This window comes from Callithrix jacchus, chromosome 13 (genome assembly GCF_049354715.1).
Source record: "Callithrix jacchus isolate 240 chromosome 13, calJac240_pri, whole genome shotgun sequence".
NCBI lineage: Eukaryota > Metazoa > Chordata > Mammalia > Primates > Cebidae > Callithrix > Callithrix jacchus.
This window is the reverse complement of record NC_133514.1, coordinates 12,685,555-12,711,756: the sequence shown is the minus strand read 5'-3', so window position 1 is coordinate 12,711,756 and position 26,202 is coordinate 12,685,555. Positions and strand designations below refer to the sequence as shown.

At 36.2% G+C, this 26,202-nt stretch overlaps 1 protein-coding gene across 50 annotated transcripts in view; it reads left to right on the top strand.

Moving 5' to 3' along the window:
* The window catches only part of HMBOX1 (homeobox containing 1), a 161,439-nt gene that overhangs the window by 97,111 nt on the left and 38,126 nt on the right, over nucleotides 1-26,202 (top strand). For all 50 annotated transcript variants that reach the window (XR_013525474.1, XR_013525468.1, XR_013525471.1 and 47 more), the window contains one exon: nucleotides 19,275-19,385. Coding sequence is in view for 40 of the 50 variants with exons in the window: in XM_008979056.5 (XP_008977304.1) it covers nucleotides 19,275-19,385 (111 nt within the window). In the remaining 10 variants the exon portion in view is untranslated. The remainder of the gene's footprint in view (nucleotides 1-19,274; nucleotides 19,386-26,202) is intronic.

Genomic DNA, 26,202 nt, shown 5'->3' with positions numbered 1-26,202 from the left:
TCCTCTGTAAGTTTTATCGTTTTAGCTCTTACATTAGTTCTAGGGACCATTTAAAGTTAATTTCTGTATTGAGATAAGGGTTGAGGCATTTTTTTTTTTCTTATGGAGATCCAGTTGTTAGAACACCATTTGTCAAAAAGTCTAGTCTTTCCCCATTTGATTACTTTGTTTTCTTTGTAAAAACTCAGTTGGACATACATGCAAGGTCTGTTTCTGGCCTTTGTATTCTGTTCTGTCAATCTTTATGTAAAAGTTAGATTATTGTAAGTCATGAAATCAGAAAGTATAATTCTTCTCAGTGTTGTTTTTCCTTTTCAAGATAACTGTTGACTTTATAGGTCTTTAGTATTTTTACATACATTTTTAAACTAGCTTTTCCGTTTCTACAAAAAGTACATCTGTAGTGAGATTGGGATTGTGTTGAATATATACCTTGATGTGGCATTAAGAATTTATATCTTAATCATATCGAGTCTCAATCTATGAACATGGTTGGCTATCTCTCTACTTGTTTAGGTCTTTTTTATTTTCTCTCAGCCATTTTAGTGGTTTTCAGTGTACACGTTTTATACATATTAAATTCCTCACTAAATATTTTATATTATTGTTGTGATTATATTGGTATTGCTTTTAATTTTGGTGCCCACTTCCTTGTTTCTTGTATCATAGATCAGTTGGTTTTATTATATTGACCTGTGAACTTGCTTAACTCATTTATTTGTTCTAGTAGCTTAAAATAATTTTTTAAGGATTTTCTACACAATCATGTTATCTGTGAATGAGATAATTTTACTTCTTCCTTTTCAATATGTCTTTCTTGTTTTTTCTTTTTCCCCCTTTGTTGAACTAGGACCAACAGTTCAATCTTAAATAGAATGACAAAAGCAGACATCCTTACCTGGTTCCCAGTCATAGGGAGCGAACCTTCAATTTTTCACCGTTAAGTAGGGTCTTAGTTGTGAGTTTTTCATAGTTGCCGTTTACCAAGATTCCTTTCAAAGAAAGTTGTCTTCTATTTTTAATAGTTTTTATCATGATGGATGTTGTAGTTTATCAAATGCTTTTTCGGTATCTGTTGAGATGACCACATGGTTTTTCTTGCTTAGTCTTGTTAATATGGTAAATCACGTTGATTTACATTTTGGAAAAAATCCCACTCAGTTATGATATATTATCCATTTTATATCATTTCATATAATTTGCTGATATTAAGAATTATTGCATCTGTGTTCATGAGGGACATTGTTCTAGGTTTATGTTTTACTTCCCTGTGTTCTTTCTATTCTTATTATAACAAAACTATACAAAGATGTTATAACGTTGGCCTTATGAGATAAGTTGCAAAGTGGTCCTTTCTCTTGTATTTTATGGAAGCATTTGTGTAGGATTGGTATTATTTCTTTCTTAAATATCTTTGCAACTATACCTTTTTCTTATGGTGAATATCTTACACTGTTCATAATTTACTACCTGGGTCATAGGGCTTGTACCCTGTACTGAAGTCAGCAGAATAGAATACAGAACAGTAGAGATTATTGGGTCCTTAATACCTTAAAGATTTCCAGCACTTTCCTATGTAATTTTACCCATGGCCCAAATATTTTTTTCTTGCCAGTTGCCTAAAATAACAGAATTACTAACCACAAACCAAATTAAATTAGCTTTAGACACAGCAGTGGCTCTTCCCTTATGTCCTTCTGGGTAAAGAACACAGTTTTTACTTGCTAAGCTAGGAGATTTTGCCTCCTATGGTAGTTTTAGAAATACTGAGTGACCTATCACTGGATGTCCTAAGCAAATCCGTGGACACCATCTTGCTTTTGAACACATTGTGATTTGAAAATACAAGTCCACTATAATATTGCCCCAGGCTTATCATTATTCTTGATGAGAAATGTAGTCTGGGATTCTTAAAAACTTTCTTAATGTGATCTTTCATTTAATGTTCTCAGTCATTTTAAGAACTAGAAGATGCTATTTTCTTAAAAGTGTTTTCTCTCCTTTGACAGTTGTAAACATACTGCCTTTTGCTTCTAAGCCCTTCCATTGCTCAGCAGTTTTTGTAGGACACTTTATTACCAGTTTAATCTTGATTTTTCTAGGAGATAAAAAGGGTCTTTGAAATCCTTGAGTGTTGTGTGTTAAAATAATTACTATCATGCATAATAGGTAGTAAGAAGAAAACAACCCTATGCACATAAACTAGTAAACCTGGAAGCAATGGATAAATTCCTGGACACTTGTGTCCTCCCAAGCCTAAACCAGGAGGAAGCCGAAACTATGAATAGACCAATAACAAGGTCTGTAGTTGAGGCAGCATTAGGAGCCTACCACACAAAAAAAAGCCAAGGTCCAGATGGGTTGACAGCCGAATTCTACCAGACACATAAAGAGGAACTGTTACCATTCCTTCTGGAACTATTCCAAATAATTAAAAAAGAGGGAATCCTTCCCAAAGCATTTTATGAGACCAACATCATCACCAAAACCTGGCAGAGACTCAACAAGAAAAGAAGACTTCAGGCCAATATCCATGATGAACATAGAGGCAAAAATTTTCAATAAAATACTGGCAAGCCGATTGCAACAGCACATCAAAAAGCTTGTCAACCATGATCAAGTAGGATTCATCCCGGGGATGCAAGGCTGGTTCAACATATGCAAGTCTATAAACGTAATTCACCACATAAACAGAACCAAAAACAAAAACCACATGATTATCTCAATTGACACAGAGAAGGCATTCGACAAAATTCAACAGCCCTTTATGCTAAAAACCCTCAATAAACTTGGTATTGATGGAACGTATCTCAAAATAATAAAAGCTATTTATGACAAACCAACAGCCAGTATCATACTGAATGGGCAAAAACTGGAAGCATTCCCTTTGAAATCTGGCACTAGACAAGGATGCCCTCTGTCACCACTCCTATTCAATATAGTACTGGAAGTTCTAGCCACAGCAATCAGGTAAGAAAAAGAAATAAAGGGTATTCAAATAGGAAAGGAGGAAGCCAAATTGTCTCTTTTTGCAGATGACATTATTGTATATCTAGAAGACCCCGTCGTCTCAGCTCAAAAACTCCTGAAACTGATAAGCAACTTCAACAAAGTCTCAGGATACAAAATCAATGTGCAAAAATCACAAGCATTCCTATACACCAATAACAGACTTAGAGCCAAATCAAGAACGAACTGCCATTCACAATTGCTACAAAGAGAATAAAATGCCTAGGAATACAACTAACAAGGAACGTTAAGGACCTCTTCAAGGAGAACTACAAACCACTGCTCAACGAAATAAGAGAGGACACAAACAGATGGAGAAACATTCCATGTTCATGGTTAGGAAGAATCAATATCGTGAAAATGGCCATACTGCCCAAAGTAATTTGCAGATTCAATGCTATCCCCATCAAGCTACCAATGACCTTCTTCACAGAACTAGAAAAAACCACCTTAAACTTCATATGGAACCAAAAGAGAGCCCGCATAGCCAAGTCAATTCTAAGCAAAAAGAACACAGCAGGAGGCATCACACTACCGGACTTCAAACTATACTACAAGGCTACAGTAATCAAAACAGCATGGTTCTGGTACCAAAACAGAGATATAGACCAATGGAACAGGACAGAGGCATTGGAGGCAACACAACATACCTACTACCATACAATCTTTGATAAACCTGACTAAAGCAAGCAATGGGGAAAGGATTCCCTGTTTAATAAATGGTGTTGGGAAAACTGGCTAACCATGTGCAGAAAGCAGAAACTGGACCCCTTCCTGACACCTTATACTAAAATTAACTCCAGATGGATTAAAGACTTAAACATAAGACCTGGCACCATAAAAACCCTAGAAGAAAATCTAGGCAAAACCATTCAGGACATAGGAGTAGGCAAGGACTTCATGAACAAAACACCAAAAGCATTGGCAACAAAAGCCAAAATAAACAAATGGGACCTAATGAAACTCCACAGCTTCTGCACGGCAAAAGAAACAGTCATTAGGGTGAATCGGCCACCAACAGAATGGGAAAAAATTTTTGCAGTCTACCCATCTGACAAAGGGCTGATATCCAAAATTTACAAAGAACTAAAACAGATTTACAAGAAAAAAACAAACAAGCCAATTCAAAAATGGGCAAAGGATATGAACAGACACTTTACAAAAGAAGACATACATGAGGCCAACAAACATGAAAAAATGCTCATCATCACTGGTCATTAGAGAAATGCAAATCAAAACTACATTGAGATACCATCTCACGCCAGTTAGAATGGCGATCATTAAAAAATCTGGAGACAACAGATGCTGGAGAGGATGTGGAGAAATAGGAACGTTTTTACACTGCTGGTGGGAGTATAAATTAGTTCAACCATTGTGGAAGACAGTGTGGCGATTCCTCAAGGACCTAGAAATAGAAATTCCATTTGACTTAGCAATCCCATTACTGGGCATATATCCGAAGGACTATAAATCGTTCTACTATAAGGACACATGCACAAGAATGTTCATGGCAGCATTGTTTACAATAGCAAAGACCTGGAACCAACCCAAATGCCCATCGATGATAAACTGGACAGGGAAAATGTGGCACATATACACCATGGAATATTATGCAGCAATCAAAAATGATGAGTTCGTGTCCTTTGTAGGGTCATGGTTGAATCTGAAGAACATCATTCTCAGCGAACTGACACAAGAACAGAAAATGAAATACCGCATGTTCTCACTTAGAGGCAGGTGATGAACAGTGAGAACACATGGACACAGGGAGGGGAGCACTACACACTGGGGTCTGTTGGGGGGAATAGGGGAGGGACAGCGGGGGGGCGGAGCTGGGGAGGGATAGCAGGGGGAGAAATGCCAGATGTGGGTGAAGGGGAGGAAGACATCACACTGCTATGTGTGTACCTATGCAACTATCTTGCATGTCCTGCACATGTACCCCATAACTTAAAATGCAATAAAAAGGAAAAAAAAAAAAAGAAATATCTTAACCCATTGTTTAGCCACATTGTTTTTACAGTCTTCAGCTTTATCATTATGCTGAATCCCTATCAGCATCTAGCTGTCCAAGTGAGTTAGAGATGGCCGGTGGCTCTGCTTTTTACTAGCCCTCACCCTCTTAGCTAAACCCCCTTTTCTTTAGGGTTTTTTTTTTTTTTTTTTTTTTTTAGCTATAACTTATTTAACACTATCAGGTGTTAGATGCCATGCTAACAGTTTTATATACTTGAGAAGCAGGTGTTAACTTCCTCAGTTACGAATTAGAAAACCCAGGCTTAAGGGGATTGACTTATGTGCCAGTAGTCATGCAGTTAATCTCAGTTTGTTTTGTTACACAGCCACTGCTCTTTACATAGCAATTTGGTGTATAGAGAAAATATAGTACCATTGTCAAGGGTGTGGCTTTGAGGATGGACTGCCTGGGTTCAAAAATGTGATTTCCATCCCTTATTTATTATGTAACTTTGGCCAAATTACTGAATGTCTTAAGCCTCAATTTCTCCTCTTCTAGAAAACAGAATAACAGTAGTACCTACCTAAATGAGTACATGAGTGGATTAAATGAGTTAGTTTGGGTAAAGTATAAAATAGCAGAGAGGAAATGCCATAGAAGTTTTTCTATTATTATCATTGTTAATCATTATAATTGCTTAATTTTCAGCAGGTAATAATTTTTCATTCATGTCTCTCCAGATCGACTTTCCTAAAGCTGAGTTTCCTGAGACCAAATATATTAACCATAATATTTATAGCTTTGGGCCACTTAATAATGAACTTTTAAACAATAAATATACTTTTTGTATTAGAAAATATATTCATGTGGTTCAAACTTCAGAAGAGTGTACATGCTAAGTCTCCCCCTCATTCCCTAGTCATATCCCCTTCCCGGATGAGATTAATATTAACAATTTCTTCAGAGGTTTTATGTATTTATTAACAAGTAAGTATATTCATTGTCTTTTTGTGCCAAATCAACACCTAGATTTTTTTAACTTGGAAATCATTTCATATCGGTGTATAAGAGTATTATCACTGTTTTTCAAAAGGACATAGTATACCGTCTCCCAGATATATGAATTTTAACTATTAATAGTTAGCAATTAAGGAACTATTTTAAACTATTTTTTTGCCTTTATTCCATACAAAATAGACGCTAACTACTTATGTAACAAATCAGATATATTTTGATAAAGATTTAGATAAGATTTTAATTTGATAAATATGTTATTCTTTAAGATATACATACTCTTGTATGAGTAGCATTTTTTTAAGTTTTTACCATGTAATTTTTCTAGGAATTTATCCTATAGAAATACTTGCTTATGTCTGGAATGATGACAGTACAAGAATATTGCAGCATATTATATGATGACAAAATGCTGTATATAACCTACATGTCCACCAGTAGAGGCTAGCTAGGTAAATGATGATACATGTATGCTATGGAGTACTGTTTGTTTATAAAAGAATTAAGCAGTTCTGTATGTCTCTAGTGGAATGAAGAAGGGAATAGGTTGTAAGATGCAGCTGGAAGATGACTTATTTTTGTTTGTTTTGGATTTTGTATCCCATGTATAACTTATGTATTAAAAAAAATCTAGTACCAATTTTAAAAGCATATGTTATGTCACAAACTCTATAACAATCTCTACTGGCAGAATCAACTCAGGGGTTGCCAGTTTGTTTATTGCACTCATTGATACCAATGAGAATCACAACAGGATTTTGTCATTTTTGTCAACATGGATCTAAAGTTTATATGGAAGAAAAAAATGCATAAGAATAACCAAAGATTGTTTAAAAAGAACAGGGGAAAGCCAGGCATGGTGACTCATATCCATAATCCCAGTACTTTGGGAGGCTGAAGCAGGCAGATCGCTTGAGGTCAGGAGTTCAGGAGTAGCTTGGTCAACATGGTAAAACTCATCTCTACTAAAAATAAAAAGTGTGCCAGGCATGTGGCACATGCCTGTAATCCCAGCTATTTAGGAGGCTAAGGAAGGAGAATCATTTGAACCCAGGAGATAGAGGCTGCAGTGAGGCCAGATTGTGCCACTGCACTCCAGCCTGGGAGACAGAGTCAGATTCCATCTCAAACAAACAAACAAAAAAAAAGTACGGGGAAGAGTTGACCAAATTTGCCCTACTAGATATTAAAATATACTACATGGTTAGAGTAAGTAAAACAGAGTCATTGTCTTGTCAGATGAATATATCAGTTGTATTGGAGAGACTTAATTAATAGATCCTTGGAGATGAGCTAATTTAGCTTAAATAAAAGAAGCCCTTCCAATCTGGAAGGAAATAAATGTTTTTCCATTGATTGTTAGAAAATGAAAAAATGAATATAGATATTAATTATACCAGAAGCAAAAATTAGTTTTCATATGGAATAAAGAACTAAATAAATATACTTTTTAAAGCTAGAGAAAAGATTCTACACTATAGTTAAAAGAAAATAATGAATGTTTTTATTATTTTGGGATAGGAAAGGCTTTCCTAAGCAATATATAAAACCCTAAAAATAACACTGTATGGGTTTAACTGCATAAAAATTTTAAGCATGTATCCAGTAAAAGATACTGTAAACAAGATTCACATTGCAAGGTATTTGCAGCATTATAGAGCAAAAGATTGGTATCTATGATGGTATATCAAAAAAGCTCTTATAGGTTATTATGAAAAGTGACAAATAACCTCATGAAAAATGTGTAAAAGATAGCAGTGTATAATTATTCAAGACAAAATATAAATGGCCAATAATCATATGAAAAGATGTAAAGTATCTTAGAATATTAAATACGAACAATCTAATTTCAAAAGATCAGGGGGATTTTGCCCATTAAATCAGCAAACTTTAGAAGATTGAGGGATACTACTGGTCCTCTCTGTGCATCAAAACCCAGTAAAAACAATAAAAATAAACAAAAATAGAAGAAAAACTCGAGTGAAGGAATAGCTAGAACCTTAAAACAGACCAAGTCAAATAAGAATTCTGTATCAAAAGAAGACGACGGTGGAATTTCTTATGTATATACAGTCTAACGTAGAAACCCATACCCATCAACAGTAATTCCCAATCCCTCAATCCCCCAGTCCCCCAACCCTTGGTTTGCACTGATTTACTTTCTGTCCCTGTGGATATACCTACAAACTTCTGGACATTTCCTAAGATGGAATCATACACTATATAAATTTTTGTTTCAGGCTTCCTTTTACTTAGCATAATGTTTTCAGGATTCACCCATGTTGTAGCCTGCATCAGTACTTCATTCCTTTCCATAACTGAATAATATATCATTATATGTATATACCATATTCTGTGTATTCATCAATTGGTGGACAGGTGGATTGTTTCATTGGCTATTGTTAATAATAGTGCTGCTATGAACATTTGTGGATAAGTTTTCGAGTGGACAGATTCTCTGGGAAGTATGCCTAGGAATAGAACTGCTGGGTCACATGGTAATTCTGGGTTTAATGTTTTAAGGAACTGCTATAACGGTTTTCCATTTTACAAACCCACCACCAATGTATGACATTTCCAATTTCTTCACATACATACTTTGTGATAGCTATCCTAGTGTATGTGAAGTGGTGTGTGTCTCATTGTAGTTTTGATTTGTTGTAGTTTTGATTTAGTGAGTGATGGTGTTGAACATCTTTTCATGTGCTTCTTGGTTATTTATGTATCTCACCACAACCTTCACCTCCCGGGTCCAAGTGATTCTCCTGCCTCAGCTTCCCGAGTACCTGGGATTATAGGCATGTGCCACCATGCCCGGCTAACTTTTTGTATTTTTAGTAGATACAGGATTTCTTCATGTTGGCCAGACTTGTCTCAATCTTCTGACCTCAGGTGATCCACCTGCCTCTGCCTCCCAAAGTACTAGGATTACAGGCGTGATCTACCACGTCTGGCCCATTTATGTATCTTTTTTGGAAAAGTATCTAGTTAGATCCTTTGTCTATTTTAAAAATTGGGTTATTCATCTTTTTATATTGAAGTGTTAAGAGTTCTTTATATAGGTTTATATAATATATTGAAATGTTGAGTCACTTAGATAAGTTAATACATAAGTTGAGTTCTTGATATAAGTTCATATATAAGTTGAATTCTTTATATAAGTTTGTGTATACACATGTATACATGGACTTAGGTCTGATAAGTTGCTTATCAGTTAAGTCCCTTACCAGATATGGTGTTTACAAATATTTTCTCCCATTCTGTGAGTTTTCTTTTCACATTCTTGATAGTGTTCTTTGAAGCACACAAGTTTTTAGTTTTGATGAAGTATATGTTGTTTTGTTTTTGCTTAGTATCATAGCTAAGAAAACATTGCCTATTCCTAGATCATGCGGCTTTATATTTGTTTTGTTCTAAGAGTTCTATACTTCTAGCTCTTACGTTTATGTCTTTGAGTTATTTTTTATATATGATGTGAGGAAGGGATGTGAGCATTCTATTAGTATGGATATCCACTTGTCCTCTGTATTTTATTCTTTTTGATGTTATTTTAAGTGGAACTCTTTTCTGATTTTTATTTTTGTATTGTTCATTGCCAATGGATAGAAATAAGCTTTATTTTTCTATATCGATCTTACATTTTGCAATTGTGCTGAACTCATTTATTAGTTCTAATAGGAGTATGTGTGTGTGTCTGTGTCTGTGTCTTTGTGTATTTCTTTGAGTTTTTTATATACAAAATCATGTATCTGCAAATAGAGGTAGTTCTGCTTCTTCAGTTCTGGCAGGTTTTGCTTTATGCATTTTAGGGCTCTGTTGTTTGGTATATATATACATTTATAATTATATTTTCTTTGTTAATTGAGCCTTTTATCAGGTCTTCTTTTTCTAGTAACAAGTTTTATCTTAAGGTCTGTTTTATTAATATTTAACTGTCAGTTGAGTTCTCATTTGGTTAGGTATGGATTTCTTTGCATTAACCCTACTTGAAGATCACTGAACTTCTTATAGGTGTGAATTAATGCTTTTCATCAAATTTGGGAAGTTTGGGTCACTATTTTTTTCAAAATATTCTTCACTTTTGCCTCTCTCTTTCTTCTGGGATTCCCATTATGTGTATATTGGTAAGCCTAATGGTATTGCACAGGTTTTTGAGCCTTTGTTCCATTTTCTTCATTGCTTTTTTCTTTCTGTTCCTTATAATAGGTCATATTCATTGATCTGTCTTCAAGTTTGCTGATTATTTCTTCTGCCAGTTCATATCTGCCATTGAGCCCCTCTAGATGATTTTTCATTTCATTTTTTATACTTTTTAATTCCACAGTTTCTATTTGGTTCTTATAATTTTTGTCTTTTGATATTCTGTGTTTGGTAAGGCATTTTTTCTCATACTTTCCTTAGTTATTGAGACATGTTTCTTTTAGTTTTTTAACTCTTTAAAATGGTTAATTTAAATATTTGTCTAGTAAGTTAAATATCTGGATTTCTTCTAGGACACTTCTCATTGACTGCTTCTACTGTGTATGAGCCATACTTTTTTGTTTCTTTGCATGTCTCATAAGTTTTGTTTTAAAACCTGGAAATTCTAAGTAATGTGGAAACTTTGGGAATTAGATTCCTTCCTCCCTTGGATTTCTTATTGCTGTTGTTGGTGATGTTTGTTTAATGAATTTCCTGATTTAACATTTTAAAGTTATTATTTTTTGTGGTATGTAGCCACTGAATTCTCTTCCTTGTCAGTTTAGTGGTCAGCTAATTATTAGGTAGAGATTTCCTTAAATCTCTAGAAACAATAACTGTTCCAGCTTTTGTCAAGGGGCTCTATTTGTACATTGGGCACACGTTTAATGCTTAGTCAGGCAGCTTATAATTTTGCCTAACCCTTCACTTTCTCTTTGTTCTGGGTCTCCAAGTCAGCCAGAGGTGAGAGCTTCAAGCCTTCCCAGGTCTTTCCTATACATCTACATAGCCCTATATATATGCACAGTCCTATACAAGTTCATGGCCCTCTGGATTCCTAGGAGTATATCATAGCTTTTTGAAGACTCTTATGGACATCTCATACATTTCTTTGTTGAAATATTATGGGCAGCTTCTTGTTCACATCAGTTGTTGTGATTGCCTCAGGCAGCTGCATTGTTAATTTATTGCCACTTTGCATGTCTCATAAGTTTTGTTTTAAAACCTGGAAATTCTAAGTAATGTGGAAACTTTGGGAATTAGATTGTATCATACATCTGTCTTTCCTCTTCAGAGAGAAGCTGTTCACAGTAAGTGAGATCTTGAGTCAGGTCAAATAAAGTAAGCCTTGCAAATAAAGGTTTCCAGGTAATTGCCAGACAAGTCAAATAATGACAGTTTTCTTAGAAAGGTGTTTTAAGGAATTCCAAACCTGTTCTTTCTCCTACAATGGCTACTAGGCCACACCTGGTTTTTACTGTGATTGTAGTAATGTTGGTTTTTAAGTCTACTATAATGATAGTATGACAGGCATGGGAAGAGGCCAAGTTAAAATGTCATGTAGCTGTTCTTACCAATATTCAGCATTTTTTTTTTAATAAATGCTCTTTGAATTGTTGGAGGCTTTGGGAATTTCTAAAGTTCTGAAGAAGTTGATTCTGACAGTTGTTGACAGAACTATTATGGAACAGCAGATTTTGCTGTTGTGCTTTTATGGGGGAGTAGCTTTTCAGAGGTTTTTACTTCACCATTTTCATTGATGTCACTCCAATTCAAGATATTTTGAAGGGAAGCTGACCCCAAAAATTTTTTCTGTAAAATTGTTCTTTAAATATAAAAATACAGACAAACACACAAACATACAAGGACTGGAAAATACAGCACCATTTAGCCTGAGGAGTTAAAAACTGCTCTGGGAGGAAATCTATAACCAAAGTTATATTTAAAAATAAGGCATTTCGGCCAGGTACAGTGGCTCACGCCTGTAATCCCAGCACTTTGAGAAGCTGAGGTGGGTGTATCACCTGGGGTCTGGAATTCAAGACAAGCCTGGCCAACATGGCAAAACCCCATCTACTGAAAATATAAAAATTAGTAGGCACGGTGGTTTATGCCTGTAATCCCAGCACTTTGGGAGGCCGAGGCGGGTAGATCTTGAGGTTAGGAGTTTAAGACCAGCCTGACCAACATGGTGAAACCCTGTATCTACTAAAAGTACAAAAATTAGCTGGGCGTGGTGGCACATGCTTGTAATCCCAGCTACTCAGGAGGCTGAGTCAGCAGAATTGCTTCAACTTGGGAGGCAGAGGTTGCAGAGCCGAGATCACACCGCTGCACTCCAACCTGGCTGACAGAGCGAGACTCTATCTCAAAAAAAAGAAAATGAAATAAGGCATTTAGGTATTGACTGGAAAGGGAACAAGAAGGACTTTCCAAGAGGCATAGAAATAATCTATAAATTTATTTGAGCAGTGTTCACGTATGTCTGCACATTTATAAAAACTCATTGAACTATATATTTAAAATTAAACTGTTTGTAAAGTGAAACTTAAAAACAAAAATAGAGTTTAGGAATGGAAAAACTAAGAAACTCTCTAGTAAATCTTAAATCTTTTTGAATCTATAATAATGAGTGTACAACTGTGGCAACTGTGAATTCAGAACAGAATGTAGATGTTTCGTATCTAAAAATATATTCTAAATATGAGGAGTTGTGTGCAAAGGCTGGGATATGGAGATGGGGGAACTAGGGTATAAGGATGTGTCAGTTTTCTGTTGCTACATTAAGAACTTAGCATCTTATAACATAAGGCTTTATTATCTCACTCAGTTTGTATTGGCCAAGAATTCAGGAGCAGCTTAGATAGGCTGTTTTGCTTTGGTGGGGGAGTCTCATAAGGTTACAGTTGTCCAGAGGCTTAAGTGAGATTAGATGACCCTCTTCCAAGATAACTCACTTGCCATTGGCTGTTAGCAGAATGCCTCAGTTCTCTTGTCACATGGATTTCTCCATAGGGCTGCTTGATTGTTTTCCCAACATGGCTAGCTTCTCCCACAACCAGCTATCTGAGGGTGGGGCAGTGGGAGAGAGGGAGAGAGACACAGAGACAGAGGGAGAGAAGGCAGAAGGTAATGTCTTTCATGACCTGGCTTCAGAAGTCACAGACCATCATTTCTGCCACATTTGTTAGTTGCACAGAGCAACCCTGATACAGTGTTGGAGGGTATTACACAAAGGTAGGGAGACCAGAAGGATCATTAGGGGTCCCTTTGGAGGTTGGCTACCACAGTCTGCTCATTTCCTCAGCTTTTTTTTTAGCTTGGAACCATTAAATATTGCCCATATGTTAAAAAAAATGGATCCCAAATATATAATGTCTTTGTATAATCCTTTTACCTTGCTTTAGTGGACTCTTTCAGGAGCCTCATTTCTCTTACAGAAACATTTACTAAACTTCAGTAGATATTTTATTTTCACTCCAGTTAAAAAAAATTCCTATGTTAAAATAAAACTAAATTCTCTTCATATTTTAAAATTCTGTGTATTGTATGGTCCTACTTCAGTTACTACTTCTACCTGTCCTATGTCTGTATATGCTTGGAGTGATCTTGGAACTAGTGTAGTTATTTCTCAGCGGTCAGAATTTGGGTCTGTGGTTTTTTAAATTAGCTTTCCTCCTAATTTTTCCTCTTTCGTCTGAATTGCTTAGAATTTTTTAGATAATTGACATGTATTATGCTTACAAAAAGAAACTGAGACTTTCACAATGGTTTTATAATATTCAGTAATGGTAAGAATGTAGGGAAACGTGCTCAGCACTGTGGTTCAAGTATAAAATTGAGTATAGTCTGGTTTTTTTTTTTTTTTTCATTTTTTTATCTAAGGAGAGTAGTGAGAGTACAGTCTTCTTTAGGGGACAGTTAGGAGACATTTGTCACAAACATAAATGCTCTTTGTAAACTATGAATCAAAAATTTCATTCCTGTGAGTCAGCCCTAGAGAAATATTTGTATGCAGAAAGAGATATAGAGTGTCATTGCATTATCATTTATAATAGTAAAACATTAACAACTCTAGTATCCAATAATGGATTCATCTTTTAATAAATTATGGTATAAAATACCTTGTAACCACTAGAATGAAGATTTATAATGCACTAGATGAGAACATTCTAAGATATGAGAGAATAAGTTACTTATTATGTGTAGAATAACCCCAAGTGTATGTTTTTTAAAAACTGGATGAATATATATGCATATTTTTCTGTATTAAATGCATGGGGAAAGTCTGACTGGATTCACACCAAATAAAGATACATTTAGGATAGGAAATAAAGGGTGGGAATGGAGAAATGGCTTTTTTTTCTACATGCATTTATGAATTATTTGAATTTTTGTAGAGAATGCATGGATGTGCTCTCACTTAAATTTAAACATAACTCTGGCCACTCTGTGGAAGGTGAATTATAGAGATGATAGCAGTTCTGAAGCAGCAGATTGTTTGAAGAAGGAAATTTCATTTTTACAATTGTGAAATTATCTTCCAATTAAAAAGGAGCTTGTCATGAGAATTTTGTACTTTGTGGATCTTAAATGGTTTATTTCCTTAAAGTTACTACAATTATCCAGGCCAAAGAGGCTGAGATTCCAAACTGCTGGAATGAGGATTGCAGAGAACATGTAAAGAATTTTAGGAAGAGAAAGTGATTGCATTTAGTAAATATGGAAGAGTGTGGGAGGAAATTAGAGTGAGCAGTAAAATTGACGTAGAGAACACAGGAAGGAGAACAGATTTAAGGATGATAGTGAATTAATTTGACAATGTTGAGGACCTATGGGAAAATCTCACCGACGCATTCTGGCATGTGGTTTGAAAGAATGAACTGGTACTCTGGAAGTCATTCTCATTTAGATGACATTTTACATGAATGTTATTGGTAATCGTGATGACCAAAGGAATCCTGACATGTTAGAAGCCACTAACATGTTAAGAAGCTAGCAAAGCAGCCCTGAAGCCGATGCAAAACATGTGGTGTTGGAATTGTATCCAGCATTCCAAGGAGGAAGATGATGGGAGTGGTCAGGTCACGCTCTGGAGGAAGTGGAATGAAAATTAATCATAATTTGTGTTATTGGAGATACTGGCAAGAATGAATTATGGTGGAGAGCCCTCTAGTGGAAGGGAGCATGGTGTTTGAGGAACAGATAGCCTGATGCACCTGCTCAGAAAATAATGTGAATGAGGCTGGAAAGGCCTTTTCTTCCTTTGAATCACATGTGATAACTTTCTTATTGGAAAGAAATTAATCAGGGGTTAGTTTTAGTCTCTCAATGTGTGAAGGTTATATGTAAATTTTTTCTTTTCCTCTACCCTGTCAAAGGTAGATAAGATGAAGTTTTGAGGAGCTAAAACTCGTGGGCAATGACATTTTCTTCTGCAATGGGAAGCAGGGGGGAAGTTAGGGAAATTTTCTCCTGAGGAAAAGTATCAAATCTGACAATAACAAGAGGCTGCCTGGGTTTATGATGCTGTGCTCAGCTGCAGGACCAAAGGATGAGTTCAAGCAGGCTTACCTGTCTATTAACAGGCTGCTAAGAAAAATCACTGTAAAATGTGTCCTTTTATGCTTTTATTTTTTTTACAGTGCCTCTTTGGAAAAACTACCTGCTTTTTTTTTTTTTCTGTTTATTATATGAATACTGAGATTAAATTTAGAGGGAAGAAATTCTTGTTTATTTGTTGCTCATACAAAAGACAAGACAAGAGAATATTCTGTAATACCTTCTTCTTCCTTTGTTTTATTAAAGTAATAATTGCACATATAGAAGATTGTGGAACAACATATAAAAAAATAGCAAATTTTGCTTATTTCAGAGAGTAGAATTGGAGAGGGAAGATGAATTCTTTGCAACTATTTGGTTGTAAAATAACCAATAAAGTCCTGTATGTAGTCTTTAGGGTGAAAAGCCAAAAATAATTAGTATTTATAGAAAGATTGAGAAAACAATATAGAGGTAGAAATGTAGGAAGAATCTGCTGCTTTAAATTCATATTGTGTATCTTTAGTTATATATTGGCTTTTGTTACTATACAGACAGAATTTAGAATATGTAAAATTATATATTTATAAAAGCATGTACCTTTTCATTTATTTCATGGGCATCTTTCCATATTGATACATATCCATTTACTTAATTTTTTGAAAGCAAATAGAATTGTAAAATATTTTGGGGGGAGACTTTTTAAAATTTAAATATATACACAGAAAACTGTCCAGCTTAATGGATACTTAAAAGTCAAGTGAGGATACTGATGTAACCATCCCCCAGATCAAGAGAAAGAGCAACGCTGGTCACCACACAAACCTTCCTCATTCTAACTCCCGGGCAGAAACCTTCTCCCTTCTATATGGGTAACTACTATTCTGATTTCCATCCCTATAGATTAGTGTGTCTGTTTTGTAACTTTATATAAAATGAGTCATGTATAATTATGTATGGGTTTTGTCTATGTGTGTCTGTGTCATAAGGTTTTTCAGTCAATACATTTTTGTGATGTTTATCCATGTCATTTCATATAGCAATAGTTTATCCTTTTCCTTTTGAGTATAGTAGTCTATAGTAGAATGTGTAGATACCACAGTCACTGTATTCTATTGTTGATGGGCATGTAGTTGTTTCACATTGGTGACTCTTACGGAAATGTTTATTGGAGCCTTCTTGTCTCTTTTGAACATACTTCTGTTGAGCAATTGCTAGGTTATAGAGTGTATTTATGTTCAGATCTAGCAGTTATCATCCAACTATTTCCCAAAGTAGCCCTGCCATTTATTTTATCCTTCCATCGGCACTACGAGAGTTTTATTTGCTCTATAGCCTTGCCAACATTTGGTATTGATGGCTTTTCATCTGTTTGGTTGGTTCTCCTTTTTTGTTGTAGTGTTCTGGGGTTTTTTTTTTTAATGGCTTTTTATAAACATTACTTTTAAAGCCTACAAGTGTTTTGTTATATAAATATACTCTAACTTAACTAAAGTCCATTTGATGAGATTTTATCTTCCTCTCTCACCTCAGCAGCCAGAACCTGGACAGCTCTGATGTCTAGTGGGTTCTGTGGTTTGTTCTGTGTATGATCTGACTGTCTGAGGAAGATTTCATATTGGAACCAATTAACAGAGCTGATAATATATTTTGTCTCAACAGATTTTTCTCAAGTTTTCTGTTTTAAGTAGTATGATACCAATATGAAGAATCCGTGTAAAATAGTTTTATTTTGTTGACATGATTTTCAATGCTGATTTTATGATGGTGGTTTTCTTCATTTTTTGAAAAAGCAGTATAGGCCAGGTGTGGTGGCTCATACCTGTAATCCCGGCACTTCGGGAGGTCGAGGCGGCCTGGCCAACATGCTGAAACCCTGTCTCTGCTAAAAATACAAAAATTAGCTGAGCTTGGTGTTACATGCCTGTAGTCCCCACTACTCAGGAGGCTGAGGCAGAAGGATCACTTGAACCCAGGAGGTAGAGGTTGCAGTGAACCAAGATCACCCCACAGCACTCCACCCTGGGCAACAGAGTCAAATTCTGTTTTAACAAAAAAAAAGTTGTATAAAAAATACTGTAATGTCTGAAACTAGACTTTTGGTGAAAGCTGATTTAATTACCCAGAAGAATTTGCATTTTCTTAGAAGAAGCATACAGTGTTAGCTACCAATGCCTGCATCACATAGGTCTTTAGTCCATTGGAAAACTGCTGTGTAAATCATTTGAGAATATTATCACTTAGGTTTTAGAAAACTGTTTGAATTTTGCCTTTTGAAATTGAAAGATGTTTCCACGCTGGGCATGCTGGCTCATGCCTGTAATCCCAGCACTTTGGGAGGCGGAGGCCGGAGGACCACTTAAGCCCAGGAGTTAGAGAGAAGCCTAGGCCACATTGTGAGACCCTGTCTCCACAAAAAAAAAAAGGAAGAAATTAGCTGGAATTGGTGGGGCCCAGCACAGTAGCTCATGCCTGTAATCCTAGCACATTGGGAGGCTGAGATGACAGGGTGTGCTGAGCCATGATTCTGCCACTGCACTCCAGCCTGAGTGACAGAGTGAGACCCTGTCTCACAAAAAGAAAAAAGATTGTTCCAGTCAGAGGAATTTGCTTCACAGTCTTTTTTTTTAACCCTTCCCTCGCTGGATTCCTGAAATTTTCTTTTGACATAGGTTTTTAAGTTTGTGAAACTCTAGGGGCTTGCTTGTAATGAGCTAAACATGATCCCTGGACCTCCTGCTTTTTCTGATGTTAGAGGGTGTGATTACTTCATGATAGCTACTCTTCCCGCTGGTCATTATAGCTTTAAACAGGTGTTGGCACAGGTGGTATTCAGTCATATTTGGTTACCATCAGTAACTTTGGGAGGTTTTAGGTGTTGGTAACCTTCTCTGGTAGCTGAATGCTCTTTTGGAAAGTGCCTTGTGGGCTTATAGGACAGTTTTGTCTTGCCCATTGTTACTTGCTTTTGCCAGTTCGTACTGAATTATTCATTTTTTGGACTGACTATGAATGACCAGAATGAGCATGTGATTCTCATACTAGTAAGTTTTAGACATGCTTTTTTACTTTCAGATATAGAGATTCTTTACATTTCTAAGTAATTGCTGTCAAGAGCTTCTAGGAGACAGCAGAAAACTGTTTTATATTCTGTTCGGTTTTGTGGAAAGCATGTGTTGGAAAAATGTCTTTAGCTCTTGAGATTTCTTTAGAGGTCATATTGTAGCATATCTCTAAGTCTGCTAATTCTTCTCTGTGGACTCTAAAAATGCCTAAATGAATTAACAAATAAGCCAAAAACAACGTTATTGAAGACAGTATTTTCAATGACCTTTTGATTCCTAGCCCCTAAATCTTTTGGTCTGTATCCAGAATGAGTAGCAAAACTTGCTGACTTGACTTCCTTGCTCAATAGCTGTTAAAATTTTTATGATTCTAAATCGGGGCAGAGTGGAGAGCAATGGTAGTTGAAGGAGCACAAATATAATAAACTCTGACGAGTAACTTTAGGAATCTCTTTATCTCAGATTCATGGACCTTTTTTGGAGATTAATTTTAGAGGCCATTGTCAGGTCTATAAACTGCTTTGACGTCTAAGAGACAATTTCTGAGTATTTCCTAGCCAGAGCAGCCAGGCTTTACAAAGGAATCCAGTAATAGTTTGCTCAGGTGGCAACTTCCTTATAGACTGGACACAGAGCATAAAGCACCCAGTAACCTAGAACCAAAAGAACCTTTATTAATTTCACTGTAATTTCAGTGCCCCCCAAAACCTGTTTCTTTTTCTACATAGGTATCAGTCAGAGCCGGATCTCTCACTGGCTGTTGCAGCAGGGATCAGACCTGAGTGAACAGAAGAAAAGAGCATTTTACCGATGGTATCAACTTGAGAAGACAAACCCCGGTAAATAGCATTTCCTTTTATTTATTGCATCTGAAACAAGACAGATATAATGAATTACTTTAATGGCTCCATGGTGCTAACTTGTTGAGTAGGATAGTTTCATACTTTACTATGGTTGCTTTATGCAGAAAAACATTCTTAATGGTAAAAGCTAAACTTTGATTGTGATAAATTTTATTTTGTCTGATGTTATCTAGTCGTGTTCACTCCTTCCCCTAAGACACCTCTTTGCTTTCAGGTTATATGATATTTTTATCCATAGTTGGAAAGAACACCGTGAGTGTTCAGTGGCTGATTTTATTTTCTTCAGCTACGTAACTACATAAAATTCCATATCTTCTTGTTTTTTGTTCGCAAATCTTGTTTGAATTACTAATGTAAATTTGATATTTTTATTTAGTTCACACTATACCATATCCAGTGATCTCTGCCAATGATTTTTTTTTTTTCTAATTCTAATGACCTGGGAAATGGATGTGGCTTTGGACTTTAGGATGCAGCTGCCCTGATAACTCTCAGGAGCAGCAATAGATTGAAAAGCAGAATGAAATCTTAAGGAAAACTAAGATGACAAAAACTTTTATGTCTAGAGTTGGAAGAAGTAGGCAAGATCTATTCAAGATACTTTTAACAGGTGATTTTATAAAGTAAAACATGAAGTTGTGGTACTATCTCAACCTATACTTTACACAGGCAAGTGGCAGTGAGCCTGCTCTCAAGTATAAAATTAAGATTATGTTGTGTTCTGTAATGCTGCAACCTTAAAACCTTTGCAGGAGACTAAATCACTAGTTGAAATATTGCATAATAATAGCATTGGCTCTGAGGTAGAAATAAAGAATGTTACAGAGATTTATTTTTGTGTGTAGGTATGTGAGAAGGTTTTTTTCCCCCCAAAGATCACTTTGTCATTCCAAATGGTCCAGGCAGGATGAAACAGAAGAGACCATATCAACCTCTACAATAATATAAAAAATCTACTCTGACCCCCAATTTTTATTTTGAAATGTTTCAGATGTATAGAAAATACAAAAGGCTAAACAGTAGACACGTGTTTACTCTTTCTTAGATATAATAATTACTAACATTTGGCCAGGTGCAGTGGCTCATGCCTGTAATCCCAGCAGTTTGAGAGGCTGAGGCAGGCAGATCACTTGAGGCCAGGAGTACGAGACCAGCCTGGCCAACATGGTGAAACTACCGTCTCTACTAAAAATACAAAAATTAGCCAGGTGTGGTGGCACATGCCTGAGGCTCCAGCTACTTGTGAGGCTGAGGCAGGGGAATTGTCTGAACTCAGGAGTGGAAATGGTGCCACTGCACTCCAGCCTGGATGACAGAGGGAGGCCCTGTCTCAAAAAAAAATTATTATTAACATTTTATATTTGCTTTATTCCTATAAAAGAAATAAAGATTTATATATGTGTATTTGTGTGTATTCAGCATTCATCTCTTAAAAATAAAGGTAATCTGTATTTCCACAGTCTCAATTATTATACCTAAGAAAATCAATAATCATTCCTTATCATCATTTTATGTCCAGTCTGTAGAATGTCTTTTGTAGCTCTTGTTTTGTTTTGTTTTGTTTTTGTTTTTAGTATCTCTTTTAGTTGGCAAATTGGGATGTCTCTTTAGACTCTTTAGTCACCCAAACTTTTTTTTTTTTTTTTTTGGTGACATGAACTTCTTTATTTTTTTTGAGACGGAGTTTTGCCCTTGTTACCCAGGCTGGAGTGCAATGGCACGATCTTGGCTCACCGCAACCTCCGCCTCCTGGATTCAGGCAATTCTGCCTCAGCCTTCTGAGTAGCTGGGATTACAGGCACGCGCCACCATGCCTAGCTAATTTTTTTGTATTTTTGGTAGAGACGGGGTTTTACCATGTTGACCAGGATGGTCTCGATCTCTTGACCTCGTGATCCACCCGCCTTGGCCTCCCAAAGTGCTGGGATTACAGGTGTGAGCCACCGCGCCCGGCCGAACTTCTTAAACCATGTACAGAATGTCTCACATGCTAGATTTTTCTATTTATTTTTAATATCAAATATCTTATTTCTATATCTCTATATTTCTGTAAACTGGAAGTTAGAATTAAGCTGAAGTCAGGATTCAGGTTGACTATTTTAGGCAAGAAAACTTCATGAATTATTTAGAGAGTCACATAGTAATGGCAGCAGTTTACTTTGAAATGCATCAAAAAATAAAATGGCTTGACATATAGTGAAATGGACAGGTATGTGATAAAGTACATATAGTAAAATATGTGATATAAGTATGGTTTTCACTTAAATTCTTTCACTATTGCATGTTTAAATTTTTTTGCAATAAAATACTGGAGAAAAATACTTTGTAGGTAATATTTACCTAATATTGCCACATATGAGAAGCCTGTCAGCATTAGGATGTTGTAGCATTATTCATATGCTAAGTTTGATGATTTTGTTGAAATGGTGACCACCAGATCTTTTCTTTGCCGTTTGTGAATAATCTTTAGGATGACATTTTGCCCCTAGATGAATATCTTTTCCTGCAGCAGCTTTCATCAATTGCATTAGCATTCATTGATGATCCTTGACTGAATCAGTTATTCTTTTTTGTTTTTTTCTGAGACACAGTCTTGCTCTGTCTCCAGGCTGGAATGCAGTGGCGCAATCGGCTCACTGCAACCTCTGCCTCCCGATTCAAGTGATTCTTACTCCTCAGCCTCCAGAGTAGCTGGGACTACAAGCACACACCACCACTCCCGGCTAATCTTTGTATTTTTAGTAGAGACGGGATTTCCCTATTTTGGCAAGGATGGTCTCGGTCTCTTGGCCTCGTGATCGGTACGGCTCAGCCTCCCAAAGTGCTGGGGTTACAGGCGTGAGCCACTGCACTAGGCCTGAATCAGTTATTCTAATGGGGATTGCAAAAGGAGGTAATCAGCTGGTAATACCAAATTCCCACACTGGAGTTTCAATGCTGGGTCTGATCTGGCTCTGAACTAGAAACAGGAAGGAGGACTAAGGCGCAGCTCTAGGGCCGCAGCACATTTGTTGCAGCTCATCGGACGGGGGTCCAACTTTAGCACTAGGCTGGTAGTGTTCTTTTGAAGCTGAGTTTTGTTTTTTTTTAATTATTGTTATTTATTTTAGCATTTAGTCTTATTTCCTATTTTAGTTTATCTTGAAATCAGAGTTGGGCCCACTTATTATCAGGAAATTGGAGGAAGGTAGAAGGAGGGAGTTGGAACTAACAGCGTTCATCCAGCTGATCCTTAGGAGCTGATTTATTTAAAGATGTAGTGCCTCCTTTTAAGGCGTTCCTCTAATTATATGCATTTGTTTTTTAGTGAGGTTGCATTATTGTCACCTTTTTAAAGTAGTTTCAATTTTTTTTTTTAAATCAAATCCTATCTACTAGTTTTCTCAGTGAGGTTTTTCTGTGGGACATAATTTAAAGGTAACTGGAGATAAGAGGGCAAGTTCATAATTGCCAATTGGTAGTTGCTGTATTAACAGCAGTTGGGTATTAGCAATTGAAATCTGTTTATCTTTTTCTTTGCATTTTCACCTTTATTATAAAGGCTAATATGGCATAGAATTTTTTCTAGATAAATGTGATTTTACTTAGTTGACTGTAAAATAACCTTTGATTTTAGCTAAAGGATGGTGTCATTTCTTACTCCATTGACACTTTGGAGCTACTGTTATGTTTGGATAAGATGAACTAAAATTATGTTAGCTTATAGGACATCAGATCCTTCTTTGCAAGTCATTTCAGAACTGATTAGAATCCACTCAAATGTCCCTCAGCTGAGAACTGGTTAAATAAATTAATGTCATGTCTGTACAATGGAATCTTTTGGAGCAATGTAGCTATTTTTTGAAGGCAGCTTTATATGAATTAAATGTATATGAGGTGACATGGAATTCATAAGTAAAAAAGGGACATAACAGTATCAAGGCCATGTTTCCATAGGGGAACACACACACATACACACACACACACACACACACACACACACACACACACAGATATATGTGCTTACATAAGCATAGAAGATGTCTGAAAAGCTATGTTAGGAACTGGGAAGAACAGCTCTGTGAAGGGGAACTGAGTGGGAGTACATGGGTAAGGAGTTAACTAAACAACCTAATGTATCTTCCCCTGCCTCCCACCCGCGGCGGATACGGAGTCTTGCTCTGTCGCACAGGCTGGAGTGCAGTGGTGCAATCTTAGCTCACGGCAACCTCTCTACCTCCTGGGTTTCATACAATTCTCCTGCCTCAGCCTTCTGAGTAGCTAGGATTACAGGTGTGTGCCACCATGCCCAGCTAATTTTTATATTTTTAGTACAGACAGGGTTTCACCATGTGTTGGCCAGGATGGTCTCGATCTCTTGACTTGGTGATCCTCTCCCTTTGGCCTCCCAAAGTGCTGGGATTACAGGTATGAGTCACTGTGTCCGGCCCCTAATGTATCCTTCTAAATTCTGTACTATGTGCTTGTATTATATATTTGAAAAATAAAGTGTAATAGGAAGGAGGGAGAGCGAGACCAAAAGAAATCAATCTGCCTTGTAAGATTAAAAAGAAAAGGAAAGAAAAGATTGAACAAAAGAAAGGAAGAAAGAAAGAAAAGAAAAGAGGAAAAGAAAGAAAGGAAGAAGAAAAGAAAGTAAGATGGGCTTATATGGTCCAGATCTGCTTTTGAGAAGCAGGTAGGAAATAAGTTGTCAGTGATTTTTATCAAGTAATTCTTTTATTTCATAAATTTTTTTCTGTCTAGGACAGATAGCTCATTAGGGGAAATGTAAATAGTGTCATCCCTTTACATATATTCTGAGAAGAAAATGCAAAATTAAGAAAAGTAACAAAATGAAACATTCTTTTTTCTGGTTTCTTCTGTAAACTTAAGCATTTAGAAAACAAATATGTTTGTATATTCTGTGACTCTATTCCAGGGCCTTAGAGCATTTTCTTTTTATACTTTGAGTGAAGTTCTTTTTTTCAGCCTCTTCAGTCTGGATACAGTTGGATATGGCTTTTGTTTTTTTTTTTAAGTTTCTCTTTAAGTGGACTCAACAAGAAAAATAATAAAATGGATATTTAGGTTAATTTTACTGATAACCCAGTTGATACAGTGCAGTTCTCTGATAACAGACTCATCATCAGAATTTCCCAGCATAACCGAAAGCCTGCCAAGGCATATTAATAAAACAGGCTGATGGAAACTGATCAAATACATTTTATCTTGTTTCTTATGAAAACACAAGAAAATACCTATTTTTTAAAAAGGAGCAAGTACTAAATTCAACATGGTTGACATCAGAAGTCCCTTTATTTAATTAAATTAAGTTTACTGTCTTTTTCCCTTGTCTAATTTAAACCTCACTGTAGCAGACCGGGTTTGCTGAGTTCCTCTTGGCATGTGGCGCAGATTCTGCATGCTTCTAAATTAAACAAATAAAATTTGCCAAGATGCGTATGCAGCAAATACATGAGATAAGAGTCATCAGAAGAAATGCCCAGTCCTTCATTTGCAGATGGTGAGATCTCAGGGAAACATGTGTGTGACATGGGGGGAGATATGACATTACTTTTGAAGAGGCTAGTTCCTATGGATGGCGTAGATATGATGAGCTCGTATAGTCGCTCACCCAGAGCTAACCCTGATCAGCAAGAACATTATCATATATGTATAGAGAACACTTACCAAAATTTTTAAATCTCTTAACAAATTATGAAAAGGTTTTGTTTTCCTCACAAGTTTACATTTGCTAGGTGAAGGTGCAAAATTTTGTTTTAATGGAAACTTAGATGGGGGGGAAATAAACATTTCTGTAAAGAAATAGACAACACCCTTTTCCTGTTAGAACCTTAGCCAACCCAGAACTCCTGTATTTTACTTCAGAGGAGTTTAAAGGCTTATAAACATTGTTCCTGCATTCTAATATCTTTGTGTTTTTCTGTTAGAGTCAAAAATTTTGAGCCTATTCTTGGATTTTTTCATTGCTTTTCATCCATTTCAACCAAAGCAAGATGAACTAAGTTTTCCAGAACAAATCTATTTGTTAATATTTCCAGAATGCTTTTTGTGCTGTTTTTAACTACCACTACATTGAAAAAGAAAAAGGAGCCAGAAAAAAAAAAAAACCTGAAAAGTAATGTAGTAATACTATGTTCTAAATTAAGTATTTTGATGAGTTTGAGATTATTCAGTTTTCACCTTCTGTGCATAAACTGTCTTGATTTCTTTCATAATAACCAGGCCACTCCTTACTTTTTTCTCCTTTTTCTCCATTTTTCCTCTTGCCTCTTCCTTTTCCTTCCTGCCCAGTTTTGTTTCATCTGAATTATTTCAGTTCTTGAGACTATCTTGACAATACAGAATATTACAAAGAAGCACAGTATTATAAATAAACCCGATACCAAGAAAGAACCATTATTATTACTTGACTTATTTGCTTCAACCTCTTGGTTAAGATTCTTTCTGTTCTCTGATCTTTTGGTACCCGTTTATCACTCTGCTTACTGAGGACTGCAGTTATGGATGTGACCCACTACCTGGAATTCACTGACCTGTTGCCCTCCTCCACCCTTAAACTCTTTATTTACCAGGGTCAGCCCTTGGACAAGAGGTTATATTCCCTTAGCCCATCTATTTCTACCTCTATCCTGATCAGCTATGATAACCGGTTGGCTCTGTTTTAGTCCTTTTTACCCTTGCTGTAGAATAAAATTTACGTAATTTTAATTAGGTAGATTCCAGAGCTCTCACTGTGCTATAGTCCTTGTTTGTTTTCAGAAAAGCACTAAACAGCGTTGAAACCCTC